Consider the following 18,071-nt stretch of genomic DNA (forward strand, 5'->3'; position numbering starts at 1 on the left):
ACAGTCAGAGACCTGTGTCCCGGGACTCCGCTCACTCTGCCCCCCTGGGGGGCCTCACTCCACCTTGTGGCTTTAAATGCCACACGGTGGCCACACCTGCCTCACCCCCCCAGCCCCGCCAGGTTCCTGATGCCCCCTTGGGGTCCTTGCATAGGCCAGGCTGGCAGGAACCCAGATCTGGGGGCGGGCCAGCCCCCAGCCCCCAGCCCCCAGCCCGGTCGGGTGCAGCCAACCCACATCTGGTCACAGGGCAGCCGGCGCTCAGGGCCCTCGAGGTCTGGACCGGGCTCGCTCACAAAGATGTCCCCCTTGCAGGTGACGGACCAGATGGCCTGCGGGGAGGGGCGGCCGTGCACCCTCTGGCTTTCGCAGCAGGACAGGTTGAGCAGGGTGAGCTGGCAAGGGGGGCAGGCGGGTCAGCGAGGCCGGGCTGGCCCCAAGACGGCGGCCCCCACCCCTGCCCAAGGGACCCCCGCCTGCTTACCCAGTCGCTCATGTCCTGCTCAGTGGCGGCAGCCAGGCGCACGGGCCACCTCTGCCGCGTTCTCTCGGGGGTGTACAGGGCGAAGGAGTGCTTGGCCTCACTGAACACGGGGACCAGCGCCGTCACCTCGTTGAGGAACACGTGGATGTACTGCATGCAGAGGGTGGGGGTCAGCGGGACCCTGGGTGGAGCCCCGGCGCCGTGGGGGGAGCAGGGACAGAGGGCCTTGGGTTCCCCAGAACAGTGGGGCTCCATGCGGGGTGGGAGGCACGGTCACTGTGGGGGCTCGCTCCTGAGCAGAAACCTGAGTGACCTTTTTGATGTTTAGAACCGGATTGATTTGGTTCAAACCCCAGCCCTGGTGGCAGGTTGACTCTGCCGCCAGGACCTGCTCCCTCCTCTGGAACTCGAGGGCCTGCACACGCTGCCCCAACTGCCCGGGATGCGGCCACCAGCTCCTTTCCCTCCTGGAAGACCCCTCCCCTAGACACAGCAACCCCTCCCCCCCGCAGCAGCTCCCCCCTCCCCTAGACACCCCACACTATTCTCCCCTTGACACCCCCCCTACCTTCCCCCTCCCCAGACACACCCCCCACCTCTCCCACCCCTCCATGACGCCCCGCCCACCTTCTTCTCCTCATGGACCACGTAGTAGATGAAGAGGATGCTGTCCTGAGCCCCATCGTGGCCCGTGAGCTGCTCCAGGGCTACGTGGACGTCCATCCACTTGTGGGGTTTCCAGTCACACCACCACTGCAGGGCCCCAGTCTTCACCCACACAGACTGGAGCAGCGCCAGGAGCACAGTGGGATGGAGTCACAGGCGGGCCCCACACTCCAGCCCCGCACCCGGCACCCCAGGGCCACCCTGCTCCCTTCGTTGCCTCAGGGGCACTGCCCCCCCCAACTTCATCCTAAGGTCAAAAGTGACATCATCAGACACCCGCCCGGGGCCAGGCCCCAAGCCAGGGCATTCTGTGAGTCTGGGGATCAGCACCCGCTACCCGCTGCACAGGGTGGAGAAACTGAGGCCCCGGGCAGTTCCGTGCCCAATGCGGGGACCCACACCAGCCAAGACGGGGCCAGGTCCTCTGGGCCGGGAGCACAGTGGGGCCACACACAACTCTCCTCAGGGCGGGCATACAGCAGGCGCTTAATGGATGCCTGCTGGAGGAAGTGCCTCAGGCACCACGCACCTGCTCCACCGCCTGCTCGTAGTGCTGAAAGTTCTCTAGCTCCCGCTTGGTCCTTTCTGTGAGCTGCTGGAAGATCTGCTTCCGCCAGGCGGCCGTCTGGGCCGGTGTGATGGACAGCGAGAGCGTCTGCACCGAGGGGCACAGGCCTGCCAGCCAGCACAGCTTCAGGGCTGGGCGGCAGCCCAGAGTCGGCCCTTTCTTTCTGGAAGGCTAGGCTAGCATCTCTGTGAAATGTCCTGTGAGCCCCTCCCTGCCATCATTCACCCTGGTGGGGAAGCAGGTGTCCTCCAAACGTCAGCATGGGACGGCCGCCCCTGCTGGGACAGGGAAGGGAGGGGCGCCAGGCCAATGCCCTTCTTTCCGACTGCCTGACTGATCGCGGAATGCTCCAGAAGGATGGGACTGAGCACGGTGGGGGCGCCAGGCTTGCTCCAGATCCCCCTGAGCCCCGTCTGCGGCGCTGGGCAGCTGTGCTTACCTGACTGGGTGGTGAACCACTTGAGGGTGGTGTGGGCCTCCACGGCACAGCCTCCGCCAGACACCCAGGCCCACAGCGCGTGGCAGTCCACGCTGTCAGGCTCCTCTAGGCCCAGCGGGAGGAGCGTCAGTGAGGAGAGGTCGGTGGCCTCTGGAAAGTTGGCAGTTGCATGGGTGGGCCCTTTCTTGGACTCCTTCCCATGCACCCCAGCTGGGCTGGAGGCAGGGCCAGGGACCTCCCAGGAGGCATCCGAGTTGCCAGGACCACAGGACTCGGCACTGCCCCTCACTTCGTTGCAAAAGAAGCAGCCGGCGCTGGAAGAAGGGGGCAAACCTGTGACTCCCTTGAACACATACTGTGCGACCCCCTGGGCAAATCAGCCTCTCTGCCACAGACAGCAATCCCTCTCCCCAGGGAGCAGGAACCCCGGGAACTTGGAAAGGTCTCACGTCACACCCGGACCAGCCAAATCAATGCATCTTGGGTGGAGATCCAGCAGCATTGTGGCTTTTTTATTGTAAAAACGTGGGATGTAAAACGTACCATTTAAAATTATAAAATGCGGTGGCATTAAGTACATTTGCAGTGTTCTGGAACCACAACCAACTGCCGGAACCTTCTCACCGCCCCAGATGGAAACTCGTGTACCATTACAGAGTCACTCTGCACTCTCTTTTCCCCCAGCCTCCTGGCAACCGCCCATTCCTCTCAGTCTCCACGGGCTCGCCTGTTCCCGACACTTCATACACATGGCCTGGTCAGGCTGTGGCCTTCTGTGACTGTCTGCTGTCACCTAGTGTAATGACGGCAAAGGTCATCTGTGCTGTAGCGGTGCCAGCTCTTCATCCCTTTTTATTGTTAGATAATATTCCGTTGTATGGATACACTGTTTTATCCATCCATTCTTCCACTGACAGACATTTGAGTTGCTTCCACGTTTTGGCTATTTTGAGTATAAGGGGTGCGTCAGTCGCTCAGGCATATCTGACTCTCTGCGACCCCACGGGCTCTAGCCCACCAGGCTCCCCCTGTCCATGGGATTCTCCAGATGAGAACACTGGAGTGGGCTGTCATTTCCTTCTCCAGGGGATCTTCCCGACCCGGGGATCGAACCTGCATCTCCTGCATCGGCAGGCGAATTCTTTACCACTAGCAACCCCTGGGAAGCTCATCAGTGCTGCGAGAAATATTCGTGAGCAAATTTTTGTTTAAACGTCTGTTTCCGGGTCTCCTGGGCCTCTTTCTGGGACTGAAACTGCTGGGTCCTATGGTAACTCTGTCCTTAACCTCTTGAGGAGCTGCCGCGCTGTATTCGAAGTGGCCGCATCATCACACCCCCAGCAGTGCAGGGCAGGAGGTTGCCGGCTTCTCCACATCCTGTCAACACTGATTCTATCTCTGTTTTTGATTATAGCTGTTCTGGTGGGTGTGAAGTGGTATCCAACGTGTTTCGTTTTGTCTTTGTAACGTGGTTTTGTTTGCGTTTCCCTCACGCCTCATGACGTCGAGCATCTTTTCCTCTGCTTGTGGGCCACTCATGTACCTACTATTCCAAAGTATCTATTCAAGTCTTTTTCCTCCCAACTTTTTATTTTTTATTTATTTGGCTGCCTTGGGTCTTAGTTGTGGCACATGGGACATTTGATCCTCATTGTGGCATGCGAACTGTTTTTAGAAATATATATTTATGTGTCTGGCTGCGTTGGGTATTAGTTGCGGCACGGGAAATCTTCGTTTTGGGATCTTTCTTTGTGTTTCATGGACTCTCTATTGTGGCACATGGGATCCTAGTTCCTCAACCAAGAAAAGAAGGGCGTTGCAGGGTAGATCCTTCACTGCGGGAGCACCAGGGAAGTCCCTCCTTGGCCCTTTTCAGTTCTTTTTATCTGTTGTTGAGTTGCAAGAGCCGTTTATATATTCTCGATAGTAGGCCTTGTCAAATATATGATTTCCAGTATTTTCTCCCATCCTTTTGAATTTTTCATTTTCTTGAAGTGTCCTTAGAGGAACAAAATTTTCTTAATGTTGATGAACTCTGACTTATCTATGTTTCCTTTAGTTTCTTGTGCTTTGGGTATCATATTTAACAAGCCGTTGACAAACCCAAGGTCACAAAGATCTGGCATCAGTGGTTTTGGAAGTTCTCAGCTGATTCCAATGTGCCGACCACTTTGAGAACTACTGGCTGGAGAGCCGCAACCCACAGGTAACTGTGAGCAAACCCCACTGGCTGGGCTCCCGGCCCCTCTAGGCTGACGGTGCAGCCGAGTGCTGACCGCCGAGCTGGGGGAGCAGAGGGTGGAGACCAGCGTCTGAGGGGGGCCCGAGCTGCAGACAGGATCGCAGGCCGTGCGGCTGGGAGGGTGAACGCAGGCAGCCCCCGTCACAGAGCAGAGGTGGCCTCGGCTGAGGTGCTGGGTCACCTGCCAGTGTTCCCCTGGCCATCGGGCAGGGCTGGGCCGCATCTCCCCTCTAACCCCGGGGAGCCCAGGGCGTGGTCCCCAGAGCTGCGGCCGGGCACACCTGGGACCTTTCGAGAAAAGCAGAGCCTCGAAAAGGAAGCTCTGCAGGCCGGGCGCGGGGGTCCCAGGGAGCTGGGCCTCCAGGAGTTCTGGTCTCAGTCCTGGCCTCGCCTCCTATTTAGAGACCCCGCACCTTCCTTCCCGCTCTCCTCGGACACAGGGCCTGAGCATCCCGGGAACGGAAGCCTTTCCTCTCCTCGCCCAGACCCTGAGGCTTCGAGACCAACGGCCAGCCCCGCTCCGGACGGCCCCAGGCCCCATGTGGACGGACGCCCTGGCCTCGCTGAGCTGCCCGCTTCCGCCTCCCACGTGCAGCGCTTGCCCTCGGGCCCAGCAGGACCCCGGCCCAGGAGGTGAGGAGGCCCCACAGCTGCAGGTCGCCACGGCTCGGGCCTGGCGCTCTCCTGCCTCCTCCTGCCCCGCCCGCCCAGCCCGGCCCTAAGCCCGCCGCCTGTCACCTGAGGAGGCCGAAGGAGCTGCCGGAGAGCGAGCGGCCGCCCTCCCGGCCGGCGACGATGACCTTCCACGTCTTCCCGCTGAGCTCGCTCTGGGTGACGCCCTGACGGAAGTACAGGGCCCGGTCCACGCAGCTGATGCCCCAGACCTGCACGGAGAGGTACTGCTGGGCGGGCGGGGCGGAGCCCCCTTCCTTGTGAGGGGGTGGGGGGACCGTGTGGGGCGAGCACCCCGGGTCGAGGACACATCTCGGGGTGTGCCCAGGAAGGGCCTCGGGGCTGTGTGCCGAAGCAGAGCCCAGAGGGGCCAGGGCGGGCACGGCTCCAAGCCCCAGGTGAGCAGGAACCCCTCCCTGGCTCCATGACCTCAGGCCGATTCAGGGCTTTGGGGCACCAGGGTCCACAGAGGTGCCAGTGCTGGTGGGCGCTGCGTGGGGACGGACTCCCACCCGTGTCCCCATCCTCTGTGTGGCATTTTGTGGGAAGGAAGCTGCTCCCCAAGTGAACCCAGAGGATGCTCCTGGTCTTTCTGAAGCGGCAAAATAACCTTCTTGATTCCAACCTCATTTTTAGGGGGAAGATGGCCGAGCAAGCCTCCTGCCCACTATCTTTGGGCGCTGAGGAAGGTGGGTGCATGGGTAGCTGAGGGGCCCAGAGGACGGGCCCTGGCTCTGGGGGTGCCCGAAGGCAGAGCCGTGGCCCCAGCAGACCTTGCTGTGGAGGTCGTGGCACCTCTGTCACTTGGTCATGGCCCACGGCCTCTGTGATCAGGCCCGTGGGCACCAGCTAGCACCCATCTCGCCCCTGCCCGTGTGTGCCCAGGCCACCACGGTGGGTGAGAAGGGTGAGTGGGCACAGGAAAGGCCGCCACCCCTGCACCCCGGAAGCGCTTTTAGAGCAACGGGAAAGGAGTCACCTGCACCCTCGAGTCTTAAAAGTAGCCAAACCTCTCTCTACGAGGAGGCGGCTACCCTGTAGGAACCGTGCTTGTGGTGCTCATGATGCTGGCGAGATGCCCCTGCTAGAGCTGGAAAATGTTTTGTCCTTTACCTGTGCGCAGATACCTCTTAGCACGCCTCCCAGTCTCCAGAGTGAACGCCCCGCCCAGATCCGTGCTCGTGACCACTGCTCTGGGGCTCAGCGGGAAGCGGCCCCCCAGCTGCCCTCGTGGGCCTGCAGTGTGTGCTGGCCCTAGACCCCTGCCCTAGCGGCCTCACACGCAGGCCTGGTGGAAAGGGACAGTGGGGAGCACGGGGCACCCGCTCTGAGGCCGCCCCCGCCACACACCTGGTCATTCAGGCCCACGTTCACCATCATCATTTCTCCAAACATCTCGATCCAGCTGGTGCCACAGGGGTTGTGAGAGTTGACGCCTCTTCGGAACCAAACCTGGGAAATCAGAAATAAACACACCTCCCTGGAGGGCCACTCAAATGGAAGGGTTTTTTTTTTTTTTTTTCTTTAAAGTCTCAGGAAGAACAAATGAGTAATTTGGTCCTTTGGTTCAGGCCACAGATGAGCACAGCACACCGTTCAGAAAGGATGCCCTTGGGCCTCCCCGGTGGCTCAGCGGTGAAGAATCCCCCTGCCAATGCACAGGACACAGATGTGATTCCTGATCTGGGAGGGTCCCTCCTGCCACGGAGCAATCAGGCCCGAGAGCCACGACCACTGAGCCTGTCTCCAGAGCCGCGCCTGCTGAGCCCCGGGTGCTCCAGGGCCCGGGCTCTGCAACAAGGGAAAGCCCTGCAGGGGCAGGCCCGCGCGCCGCGGCTGGGGGCGACCTTGCTCCCTGCAACAACCAAGACCCAGCACAGGAAAAACAAATGGTTATTTTAAAAAAGAAAGAAAAGATGCCCTGGGACGAGAGATAGCGGAAGCAAGAAGAAAAGAGATTGTGAAAGCAACTCAAAATAAGCATATTTCACTGGACTCGCCTTTGATAAGGTAAAAATGAGCACTTCTGGACAGGAGGGGGAGGCAGGCAGTTAGCTGAGTTTGCTTCTGATATCTGGAATGCTATGGCCTGTTGAGGGATAGTCATTTTGGGCTTGGTACAGGGGTGCAGGCAAGGCGAGGGTGGGCTCACCAAAGAGCTCGGAGATCACCAGTGGCAGCGGCAGAAAAGGGCACAGGGCTCGGCTGAGGCCGGCTGTGCTCTAAAGAGCAGAATCTACTTCCATTCTTAACTGTTGGCAGTGCTGGGCCTGCTGCCGCGTGGGCCCTTCTCTGGCCGGGCGAGCAAGGGCTCCTTCTAGCTGAGGCACAAGAGCTTCGCCTGCGGCGGCTTCTCTTGTGGCAGGGCATGGGCTCGGAGCTCGAGGGCGCAACAGCTGTGGCCCACGAGCCGAGCTGCTCTGCATCACGTGGGATCTTCCTGGATCAGGGATCCAGCCCATGGCTCCTGAATGGCAGGTGAGTTCTTTACCACCAGGCCATTAGGGGGGCCCTGAAGAGTTAAGACCACACTCACAAGGACAAAAACCCACACGACCCTCAACATTAAACTGAGCCCTCAGACCCAGCCCCAGGGACCCTGTCTTACCTTCCGGTCCTTAGTGACGGCCCAGACCACGCAGACTCCCGTGGAGACGTGCAGGATCCCATTTTCAGACGTGGGAGGCTCCACTGTGGACCAGGAACTTCCTACCCGACCCCAGGAGGAAGTGCAGGCAGCCCCCATCACTAGGAGCTCGGGGTGGGTGGGTGGGGGGTTGAAGCCAGGTGGCCCCTGCCCGCCTCTCCCGGCACAGCGCGCAGAGCCGCTCACCTTTGGGGTTGTTCCTGTTGATTCCTTCCCGAACCAAGGCCTGGCCCTCCCAGAGCGTCACCCACAGCAGGTCGTGGGGCCCACAGCTGATCTGAACCGCCTCCCCGGGTGTGTCCACCAGGGACCACGACGAGCCTTCGGGGTTGTGGTGGCTGACGTTCTCTCTGTACCACACCTGGGAGGCGAGGGATACCAGCAGGGTCAGGCCAGGGCTCCATGCCGGGTCAGCTCCCAGAATTCAGCTGTATCTGTATCAGCCTGTGCACAGCCTAAACGCGGGGGTCTCCGGAGGACCCGGGGTCTCCAGGGGACCACCCAGATCTCCCTCACCTTGTCCCCGCTGCCATCCAGAGCCTCGCGCCAGATTAGATGTCTCCTGCCTATGCTGGAATATGTGACACCAACACGTGGATTTTGGCGGTCCCAGGGGACAGACCTCTTTTGTCAACTGCTGGACTTGTGAGAACTCCAGCCCTGGCCTGGGTGTCCTGCGCCCCCTAGTGGCCAAATGCTCTCAGCACACCTGTTTCTAAGAAGCAGGGGCCTGGGTGGCTAGATAAGAAAACCCTCAAGCCTCCTTTTAAGGAATGTCTAAGCTGCAAGGAGATCAAACCAGTCGATCCTAAAAGAAATCAATCCTGAATATTCATTAGAAAGACTGATGCTGAAGCTCCAATACTTTGGCCACCTGATGCGAAGGGCCGGCTTGTTGGGAAAGACCCTGATTGAAGGCAGGAGGGGACGAGATACAGTTGGATGGCGTCACTGACTCAATGGACACGAGCTTGAGCAAGCTCCAGACAACGGTGAAAGACAGGGAAGCCTGGTGTGCTGCAGTCCATAGGGTCGCAAAGAGTCAGACACAACTGAGCGAGTGAACAACAACAATGTTCTTTGGGCTTCCCTGGTGGCTCAGATGGTGTAAGAATCTGCCTGCAATGTAGGAGACTCGGGTTCAATCCCTGGGTCAGGAAGATCCCTTGGAGAAGGAACTGGCAACCCACTCCAGTATTCTTGCCTGGAGAATTCCATGGACAGAGGAGCCTGGTGGGCTACAGTCCATGGGGTCACAAAAGAGTTAGATACGACTAGAAACACATTTCACTTCAAAATGTTCTTCGCAAGGACTGATGCTGAAGCTCCAATACTTTAGCCACATGATAAGAAGAGCCGCCTCATTGGGAAAGACCCCAATGCGGGAAAGGTTGAAGGCCAAAAGGGAAGGGAGCGACAGAGGATGAGATGGTTAGATGGCATCGCTGACTCAGTGGACACGGATCTGAGCAAACTGGGAGACAGCACTGGAAGGACAGGGAAGCCTGCTGTGCTGCAGTCCAGGGGGTCCAAAGAGTCGGACAGGACTTAGCAGCTGAGTAACAACAACAAAACGTTCTTTCTGTCCTTAACTGGATGACAGGGAGCATAATCAGGTATTTAAGAAGGAACCACCTGCTTCTATTGCCCAAACTATGTGGCTCGTTCCATCTGGAGGGGGTGGCATGTCTCTGTGCTTCAGGAAGCCTGGGGGTCCAAGGCCTTCCAACCCTGTCACCTCACTTTGTCTTTAAAAACTCTTTATTAGTGAGATTTATTACTCATTAATTTTATTTATAAACTTTATGCTCTCTTAGCAGAGCACCATATTTTCGAAATATGTAACATGGTCTCGCTTATGATAATGAATAACACACTTGCAGTGATTTAGTATAAACACTATTTTCCAAGGGAGAAAAGGGACACTAGAGTGGATAGGTTATAACTCTCTCACTATTGCCCACATGCGTTCCATGTAATGGGCCCTATTTGCACATGAAGTTTTGCTGGGTGCTTCTTCAGACAGTTTATCCAGTGACTAAGCCAGCGGCTGGATCCACAGCCCCCCATGCTGCAGAACCAGTCCTGGGCAGCCCCCCTCCTGCTGCCTGCTGGGTTTGACCTGACTCTCTGCCCAGCTTCACCCAAAGCCCAGGTCCTGGTTCCACCTTTAATGGACCGTGGGAGCGACACAGGGGAGCGCTGGCTCACACCCGGCGCGGCTCTCCAACCTGTTCTCCCCTCTCTCTGCATCCAGGTGGCCCCGCAGTGGCACTGCGTCCGGTCCAGCTCCCCAGCACCCTTCAGTGTGGCTAAGAGAAAGCCACTACGGGGTGGCCTCAGCCTGCACCGAGCAGGACCTGGAGGCGGGCCTGATGAACGCCTGCTGGGACTGTTCCAAAACCATGCAGAGAGTTTTGATCAGTTTGTGTTCAGAGTACTGAGGAGTCACAAAGTGTTAGACCACCTGCGCCCAGGACCGTCTGTGTCGCTGCCCCTGCTGCTGGCAGGGGTGGGGTTCATTTCTTTGAATCACATTTCCTAGATGGCAAGCTCCCCGAGTGAAGACGCTCCTCTCCTCTCGAAACCTCCCCCCATCCACCCATCTATCCACCCATCCGAAAGCCTTGCATCCATCCATCCATCACCCACCCGTCCTAACAGCCATCCATATATCACCCACCCATCTACCCATCTATCTACCCTCCCACCCATCCATCCACCTAGTAATCCACTATCCATTCATCCATATACCTGTCTACCAACCCATCTGCTCATCCACCCATCCATGCTTTCATCCATGTAACTATCCATCCATTTATACACACACACCCACCTAGCCAGACCCCTCTGCATCCACCCACTTACCCACCCATCTACCCGCCCGCCCTTAATATACTGGACACTCTGCTGTGTGGGAGGCACCGGAGGGCACAGGGAGGGGGCCAAGCCTCGCTCTGAGGGGCCCAGCCTGATGCAACCCAGTCCAGGGTGGGCGCCGACCAAGGCTCCTGGTGCTCGAGGAGGGATACGCCAGGACCAGGCACGCAGGGGAGCTCAGAGGCCTCTGGGAGGACGAGGACCCAGAGGGTCCCCAGGACAGCAGGGTCACAGGAGGGGGGACTGTGGGGCCCCCAGCGTCATGCCACCTGCTCAGAAGCCCCTGCTGCTGGGACAGGACGTGAGGAGGAGGGCCCGAGGAGCGGCCGCCTTCATTCACCCGGGAGGCCGGCGAGGGCAGCCTCTCCCCCACCCGCTCTGTGGGTGGCCCGGTCCACCACCTCCCACCCGCAGCTCTGGGGCGGCCTTACCTTTCCCTGAAGGGTCACGGCCCACACGGACAGGCGGCCCACGGGCTCGTCTGTGACCTCCCACCCGCCCACAGAGAGGTCGCTGAAGGGGTCAGGCAGTTGCTGGGGGTCGTCCTCCGAAGGGATCTGCATCGAGGGGATGGGAGGCAGGAGGCCTCAGTGCCCGTGGGCGCCTGGGACCGGGGCGGCGCTGGTCCGCTCCTGCGAGCCCCCACCCTGGCTGCCCGCCAGCCCTCAGCATGCTCCCTCTGTCCTCTAGCCCGGCCCCGCTGACCCCACAGGGTGGGCAGTATCGGGTGGAGGGCCCTCTGCCGTGTCCTCCCCTCCACCGGCCCCAGGCTGGACTGCTGGCCCTTAGGGCTCACGGCGGCCCCTGCTTCGCTGTGACTCCATCCGCCATGGAGAAGGAGCTGACCCCAGGACACGGCTGTGGGGTGGGGGCTCCCATGACCCTGGCTGTTGCCCTGCTGCCTCGCTGCTCCCACCCCGGGGCCAGGCAGGCTGGGCCGGTGGCCCCACCTCATGGCATGGGCCCTGCAGAGAGGTCGGGCAAGGGTCTGAGGCCTTCCTCTCATTCAGGGCCCCTGAGCATCCCAGTCCAGGCCTCACATCCCTTGGTTGGTTTTTCTGGGTCACTGGAAAAATACAAGGGCCTGAGTGGCTCCCACATGGGGTGGGGTGGAGTGGGGGGCTGGGGAGGAAGATGTACCCAGATCGAGTCTCAGTCCGGGACAGGGCAGTCCAGAGACCAGGGCAACGCCCTGCTGTGCTGCCCTGGGCCACAGTCCGGCCCAGCTCCCAGAGTGGCCATCCCCCAAAGGAAGGGACACAGGGTCACAGCATTCAGCACTGGACGGGGTCAGAGGCCAGGACCCGGAGGGCCACGTGGCACTCCCCACTGCGGGCCTGCTGTCTACGTGCCCCCTGGTCCTACAGGTCCCCAGACCTTGGCCCAGGTATCCTGAGACTTGTATCTCCTGTACCGGATCCACCTCCGGCGCCGCACGCAGGAATTCCACTTCTTGTCCCTCGTGTAGGTGGCAGGGAAGTCGATGGCATACGTCCACCCCTGAAACATCAAGGTGGGGGTGGGGGGCCTCTGGAAGTTTCCCGGGGAAGGACAGGAAAGAGCCGGGGAAGGGGGAACGGGACGGAAGAGGGGCGGGGAGGCAGCTTGTGGCCTGAAGCATCACCCTGTGGGCCCCATCCAGCAAGCAGGGGGCGCGCGGGGCCCAGGCCGAGGTCCGACGCCACGGGGCGCTGGGGGCAGCACTGAGGGGATGGGGCAGCCCCGCCGGCGAGGCCCGAGCTCACCTACCCCTTTCTCCGTGGGCTCCCCTCCAAAATTCTCGTCCACGTACCAGTCTGACTCCCACGACCAGTGTGGCGAGGGCAGCGCCACCCCATCCAGCGGCCGGTGCTGGAGCCCACTCACGTCACTCCACGGCCAGCGGTCACTCGGCAGGAGCGTCTCACAGAAGCCGCCCATGGGGTTCCAGCGCTGCAGGCCGGAGGCAGAGACTGGCCTTAGGCCCGGGCGGCTTGGGGCACAGCTGTCGCAAGCTCCTGGAACCCGCCCCAGAGCCTGTGCAGACCCGGCCAGTGGCCTGGTGAGGACAGGACAGGGCGCAGGCTGCAGCGGCTACACGGCCCGATCTCAGCAGAATGAAGGCAACAGGCGGGAACAGGCCAGGCATCGGGGGTGCAGGGCCATCTCCCAGCGACCCTGCCACCCCTCGGACCCACCTGATTCTCATAGGCCTCCTCCTGGCAGCGGATGGGGACGTCGCTGGCACCCACGAGCACGTACACCCGGTGGTCACAGGCAATGCCCCAGCAGCAGTCCCTGGCCGCGCTGACCCGCTTGAACTCCAGCTGGGCATCCCTGCATGGCTCCCATTGGTGCCCGGCCGTGGACAGCGTGAACACCCTGCCGAACAGGTCCACTGCCCACAGTGCCGAGCTGGGCATTGCCCTGGGGGCTGAGGGGAGAGAGGCAGGAGGGTGAGGTCAGTGGGCACGGCCGCTTCGGACCCTGGCCCTGGGGACCACCTGGCGAGGCAGGGAAATCCAAGGTGACACTCTCTTGCTGCAGGGGGCTGAGCACCCTCCCCACCCCCCGGCAAAGCAGGGGGAGAGCCCAGCTTCAGTCCAGGTTCCTTTTCTGTTGCCTTTTCTCCCTCTCAGGGTAAGGATTTTTTTTTTCTCCAAATATACAAAAAAGTCCAGAGAAAAAAATATATACCATCCAAATACCTACTGCCCCCAGTTTAATGAATAGTGTTATCATTTGGTCACAGTTTGGGTCTTCCTTGTCTAAAGAATAAATGACAGGTTGCAGATCTAATGAATCCTTGAGAGGCCACCTCAGAGGCCCCACCCTCTGGTGCACAGGGTCCCCCTCACGCTGGCGGGGCCCCTCTTGATCCCCCTTCCTCTGGGTTTGGTAGGGGCATCCGCATAGGCCCGGCACCCCAGCCAGAGTCCCGTGTGGTCCTGTAGGAGCCCCTCGACTGAGAGGGTGGCAGGGATGGCAGGTGCCTGTCTTCACCCGCCTTCGGTGGCCACCTCCCCTTGACCCCCTCCTCCTGCCGCTCTCTGCTGCTGTTCCTTCTTCTCTCGTCTCCCCTTCTGCTGCATGGAGGGTGTGCAGGCCCAGGCCTGTGCTCTGACACTGACAACGGCAGAGCCCCATAGGGCTTCTGGGCACAAATTCAAGCAGTTGGTAATTAGGGAAGGAAGGGACTGCAAGACCAGGGAGAGACAGTCCAGAGCAGCCTTGGGGCAAGGCCCTGGTTCCCCATCACACACCACAGTACCTTTAAGCTACCTTGCAGACACGGAAACCCCCTCCAGATGGGAGAAGTTAATGATTAAGCATAGTACGCTTCCCACAAGCATGCAGACCCCAGGCCATTGGACCCGAAGGTTGATGACGCTGAAGGCTGATGATGGTGGTGCTGACCTCACCACCAGCCCATCAGCTTGTCCATGAGCTTACCACACCCTCTTTGGACAATTACTGCAAAACTTGTCACTATGTTCCCCACATAGGGACACACATACTTGAGGGCATTTAGCCTGCTGTGGTCCCCTTTGCCTGGCAGAGCGGTAAAGCTGTCCTTTTTCACTTCACCCGGAACTCTGTTGTTGCTCAGTTGCTAAGTTGTGTCTGACTCTGCGACCCCTGGAGTGCACCATGCCAGGATCCTCTGTCCTCCACTATTTCCTGGAGTTTGCTCAAGTTTATGTCCACTGAGTTGGACGTGAACCTCTCTAACCATCTTATCCTCTGCCACCCTCTTCTCCGTTTGCCTTCAGTCTTTCCCAGCATCAGGGTCTGTCTCCGAGATCCAGTGTGGCACTGGTGTACAGAGAAGCTGAGCTTTCAGCATCACCACTGACCGCCTCCCACCCCCCAACCCTGGGGCTGATGGGGCTGCTGCTCCCTGCAGCTTGACTCCTGGAGCCACGTCAAGGCCACGTGGCCAGACCTACGGCAGCAAAACAGAGCAGCTGGAGGAGGGCAGTGGGGGGTCACAGCGAGCAGCTCTGCCCGATGGAGCAGCCCCCACACCCAAGACCGCGCAGCGCCGCAAAAGGAGGGCACAGCTTGTCTGACTTGGAAGCTGGAGCGACCAGAAGACGGACCCTGGGCGCCTCACAGCTGGAGCCAGGCTGTTCTGCTCGAGACACCGGGGGCACAGACAGCGTGACAGCTGGAATGGCAACATGGGTGACGGAGCGCCTCTGAAAACAGGAGCAACTGCTGGGAGCAACCAGGCTCGTCTGGAACCAAGTGTGTCTTACAAACGTGGAGAAGAGAGTGTGGGCTGCAAGGAAGTGACTGAAGGATAAAGAATAGGACGTCAGGAAGTGGAGCAGGTGCCAAACTTTGGAAAACACCCAGGACAGGCAGTGGCGACAGGAAGAATGGAGAAGTGTGACGTCCAGGTCAAACACATGGGAAGTCAGGACGCCAGCTTTCTGAAGCCATTTGAAAACTGGCAACTTCATCTGGGTGCCTGAGCTGGGACTCCTGGGATAGCTGTGGCACATCCAGATGCCTTCTGCTCTTCCCTGGTCAAGCCTGAGGGTCCACTCTCCCCCTGAAGCATTTATACTGTGACTCAAGAGTCCCAGAGTCACACTGGACCCAGACTGTGGGAATTTGGGTCCTGGCCCCACTACCTTCTAGCATGACCGAGAGTCCACTGACTAACCTCTCTGTGCCTCAATCTCCTAATCTGGAAAAGGCAGAAAGGAGGACTGACCTACTTCTGTAGTTGTTGTGAGACCTGAAAGAGGTAACATAGGCACAGAGTTATACCAGAGTGCTCAGCACCCAGCAGGAACTCAGCGAGTGTTACTGAAATCATTTTACTTCTTGGCATTTACTCTCCCAGACTGCCAATCTTCCCTCTCTTAAAAACAAACAAACAAAAAATCAAAGCCCTTTCTGGTCAGTCAGAGTCCTTGACCTCCTCATTTCCTCTGCATCTCCCAGTGCCCTGCACAAAGTGAGTGTTTATTCAAAGTTACAGAAAATCACTGCCACCTACATTCACTGACTCCCTGAGCGAAGATGGAAATACAGTTCCAGGGAAGCCAAATGTCACAAATACTTCAGGTTAAAAGTAAGGTCCTAGGTCACGCTTCCCTGGTGGCTCAGTGGTAAAGAATCCGCCTGCCAACACAGGAGACCCAGGTTTGATCCCTGGGTTGGGAAGATCCCCTAGAGAAGGAAATGGCAACCCACTCCAGTAGTCTTGCCTGGGAAAGCCCATGGACAGAGGAGCCTGGAGGGCTCCTAGAGTCAGACACAACTTAGCGACTACACAACAATACAAAGCTTCTAATAGGTGGATAGGTGTGCGATAAGGCAAGTATGTTAAGCTGTCAATAGTAGAATCTAGGTGGAAGGTGAGTATGTGGGTGCTTACTGTATAATTCTTTCAATTTGACTATGTTTGACAATCCTCTTCATAAGTTGTTGGGGAAAAGTAAGAGTTTTACATAGGGGAAGGAGGTATGTCAGTTCCCATGGTGATTTTTTAATAAAAAAAGTTTTATTTATTATTAGGCTGTGCCAGGTCTTAACTGCAGCACATGGGATCTTTAGTTGCAGCATGTGGGATGTGGTAGCATGGAGTCTTAGCCTTTGGGCCACCAGGGGAGTCCCCCATGGTGACATTTTTAATGTGAACCCAGTCTTCAAAGACATTTCTTGGCTCACTGTACAAGTAACCAGTGAGGTCAGGCCCAGTCTGCATCTTGGGCTCAATGAATGATGATGTTGAACTTAAATACACTTTCCTTCAGAGAAATGACTAAGTGGTCATTTCCAAACAGACATAATTGAGCCTTCTGGGCAGCTAACAGAAGACTCACCTGGGGGTGATGTTTGTAAACTCCTTCTGGAGTGGAAAATCCTCCCTTCCCAGCTAAAGATGACAGGAGTTAGCCATCCTTGGTGAGTCCCACCCCCTTGGCCAAGATGTGGTCTCAATTTCTCATGAGCCAGTTTCTGGCTGTGAGGTGATGGGGTAACACATCTAGGGACATTGGGTCACTGGGTCAGAGGGCTCTTGAGTGGGAGGTTGAAGCGTTGCGTTCCACAATTCTGGGATTTCTTTGTTTTGTAGAAGTGAAGAGGTAGAGGCAACATCTCCCAAGAAAGTGACCTCCGATTCACCAAGAAACTCTGCCTGGTGAATTCCAGTTGGTGCCTCAGTCATTCTACTCAGAAGACTTGCTGGCCACCCTCAGAACCATCTGCCTTTCTGCGTGGTTAATTAACAGATTCCTGCAGAGAAGTGGAGGTACCCAAGGGAAGGTGGGGGTGGAGAGAGTAGGCTGGGGTGTGGTAGAGGAAGAGACAGAGAGTCCCAAAGGAGAGCCTGAAGCATTAACTTCCCAGTCGCCTTAGGACTGCTTCCTGCAAGGTTTGCTGCCTTTTTTTTTTTTTTTCCTTTTTATCACACCCTGTCACACCCATCCCCTGTACAGAGAAAACCCTTTGCTACTAAAGCGGCTCACTGTCTGCCTGACAATTGTGAGGGCTGCTGGGAGGCGATATCAGGGTCAAAAAGGTGGGAGAAAACAAAAGGACATGCAGGACAGTTGAGCCCTTCCTGAGGAGCTGGGTCCATCCTCTCCCACATTTGGTAGCTCACAAAATAACCCCCGGCTCTCTGATCTGGGCGGTCAGCCTGGTTTCACTCTGCTTCCCAGTGGTGGGGCGACAGGTGGGCCCCTTGCCCGGCCACCAGTAGCATCTCAGCGCCGGCCCTGGCCATCTGCCTGAGCTAATCCTAGGACAAGCAGCTTTGCTGTCATAACTGCCCACAGGAGGGGAGGCGGGTTCGATCCTCTCCACCCTCCAGCCACTTCCCAAGTCACTCCAGGGCAGATGCTGGTTGGGGTGTCATGTTGCTGGGGGGAGGCGGGGCGGGGGCGCTGCGCCCGCGGGTGTGCAGCAAAGAGCACCAGCACAGCCCCTTCCCCACTCCGCACGCGGGGGAAAAACGCAGTTGCTGCCTCAGCCGCCCCAACCTGCAGGAGTGACCGAGGCGCCCGTCCCCCCTCCTGGCCGCCGCTGCACTCACCTGCGGGAGAGGGGCACCGCGCGGGCGGGGTCGCAGCGATTGCTGCTCGGCGGCTGGAGAGCGGCCCGGCCCTCCCGCGAGGCGGAGGAGACTGTGGGCAGGAAGCGGCCGCCAGACCCGCGCCCATTGGTCAGCTTTGCAGTGACGCAAAGACCGCAGGCGCGCTATTGGCTGCGGCCTACTGCGTCCTCAGCCGGCCTCGGGGTCTCGGCGGGGTCGCGCGCCCGCCCACTTCCGGGGTCTGGCTGAAGTGCCGCGAAGCGGCGGTGGTTCCGCGCGCTTTCGGTGCTCCCGGGGCCGAGGCGACCCTGCACACTGTCCACAGACCCCCGGGACCTGGCCGGTCGCCTCCTGAGGCCGCCGGCCGCCCCCAGGGTCTACCCATTGGAGCAGGCGGTGTGTTCTCGGGGCCTCAGGCGAGGAGCGGGGCAGGG

At 59.0% G+C, this 18,071-nt stretch overlaps 1 protein-coding gene across 1 annotated transcript in view; it reads right to left on the minus strand.

Annotated features, from left to right (window-relative positions):
- TECPR1 (tectonin beta-propeller repeat containing 1) overlaps nucleotides 1–17,699 on the minus strand; it is a 28,683-nt gene extending 10,984 nt beyond the window's left edge. The window contains exons 1-14 of the mRNA XM_052661333.1: nucleotides 17,638–17,699; nucleotides 12,776–13,011; nucleotides 12,348–12,530; nucleotides 11,976–12,098; nucleotides 11,030–11,155; nucleotides 7,905–8,079; nucleotides 7,680–7,780; nucleotides 6,422–6,523; nucleotides 5,138–5,283; nucleotides 2,158–2,471; nucleotides 1,680–1,825; nucleotides 1,112–1,267; nucleotides 485–634; nucleotides 238–395 (exon numbers count right to left, since the gene is read on the minus strand). Coding sequence (XP_052517293.1) covers nucleotides 238–395; nucleotides 485–634; nucleotides 1,112–1,267; nucleotides 1,680–1,825; nucleotides 2,158–2,471; nucleotides 5,138–5,283; nucleotides 6,422–6,523; nucleotides 7,680–7,780; nucleotides 7,905–8,079; nucleotides 11,030–11,155; nucleotides 11,976–12,098; nucleotides 12,348–12,530; nucleotides 12,776–13,000 — 2,105 coding nt within the window. The 5' untranslated portion in view covers nucleotides 13,001–13,011; nucleotides 17,638–17,699. The remainder of the gene's footprint in view (nucleotides 1–237; nucleotides 396–484; nucleotides 635–1,111; nucleotides 1,268–1,679; nucleotides 1,826–2,157; nucleotides 2,472–5,137; nucleotides 5,284–6,421; nucleotides 6,524–7,679; nucleotides 7,781–7,904; nucleotides 8,080–11,029; nucleotides 11,156–11,975; nucleotides 12,099–12,347; nucleotides 12,531–12,775; nucleotides 13,012–17,637) is intronic.
- Nucleotides 17,700–18,071: the final 372 nt, after the last annotated feature.

This window comes from Budorcas taxicolor, chromosome 2 (assembly GCF_023091745.1).
Source record: "Budorcas taxicolor isolate Tak-1 chromosome 2, Takin1.1, whole genome shotgun sequence".
Classification (NCBI taxonomy): domain Eukaryota; kingdom Metazoa; phylum Chordata; class Mammalia; order Artiodactyla; family Bovidae; genus Budorcas; species Budorcas taxicolor.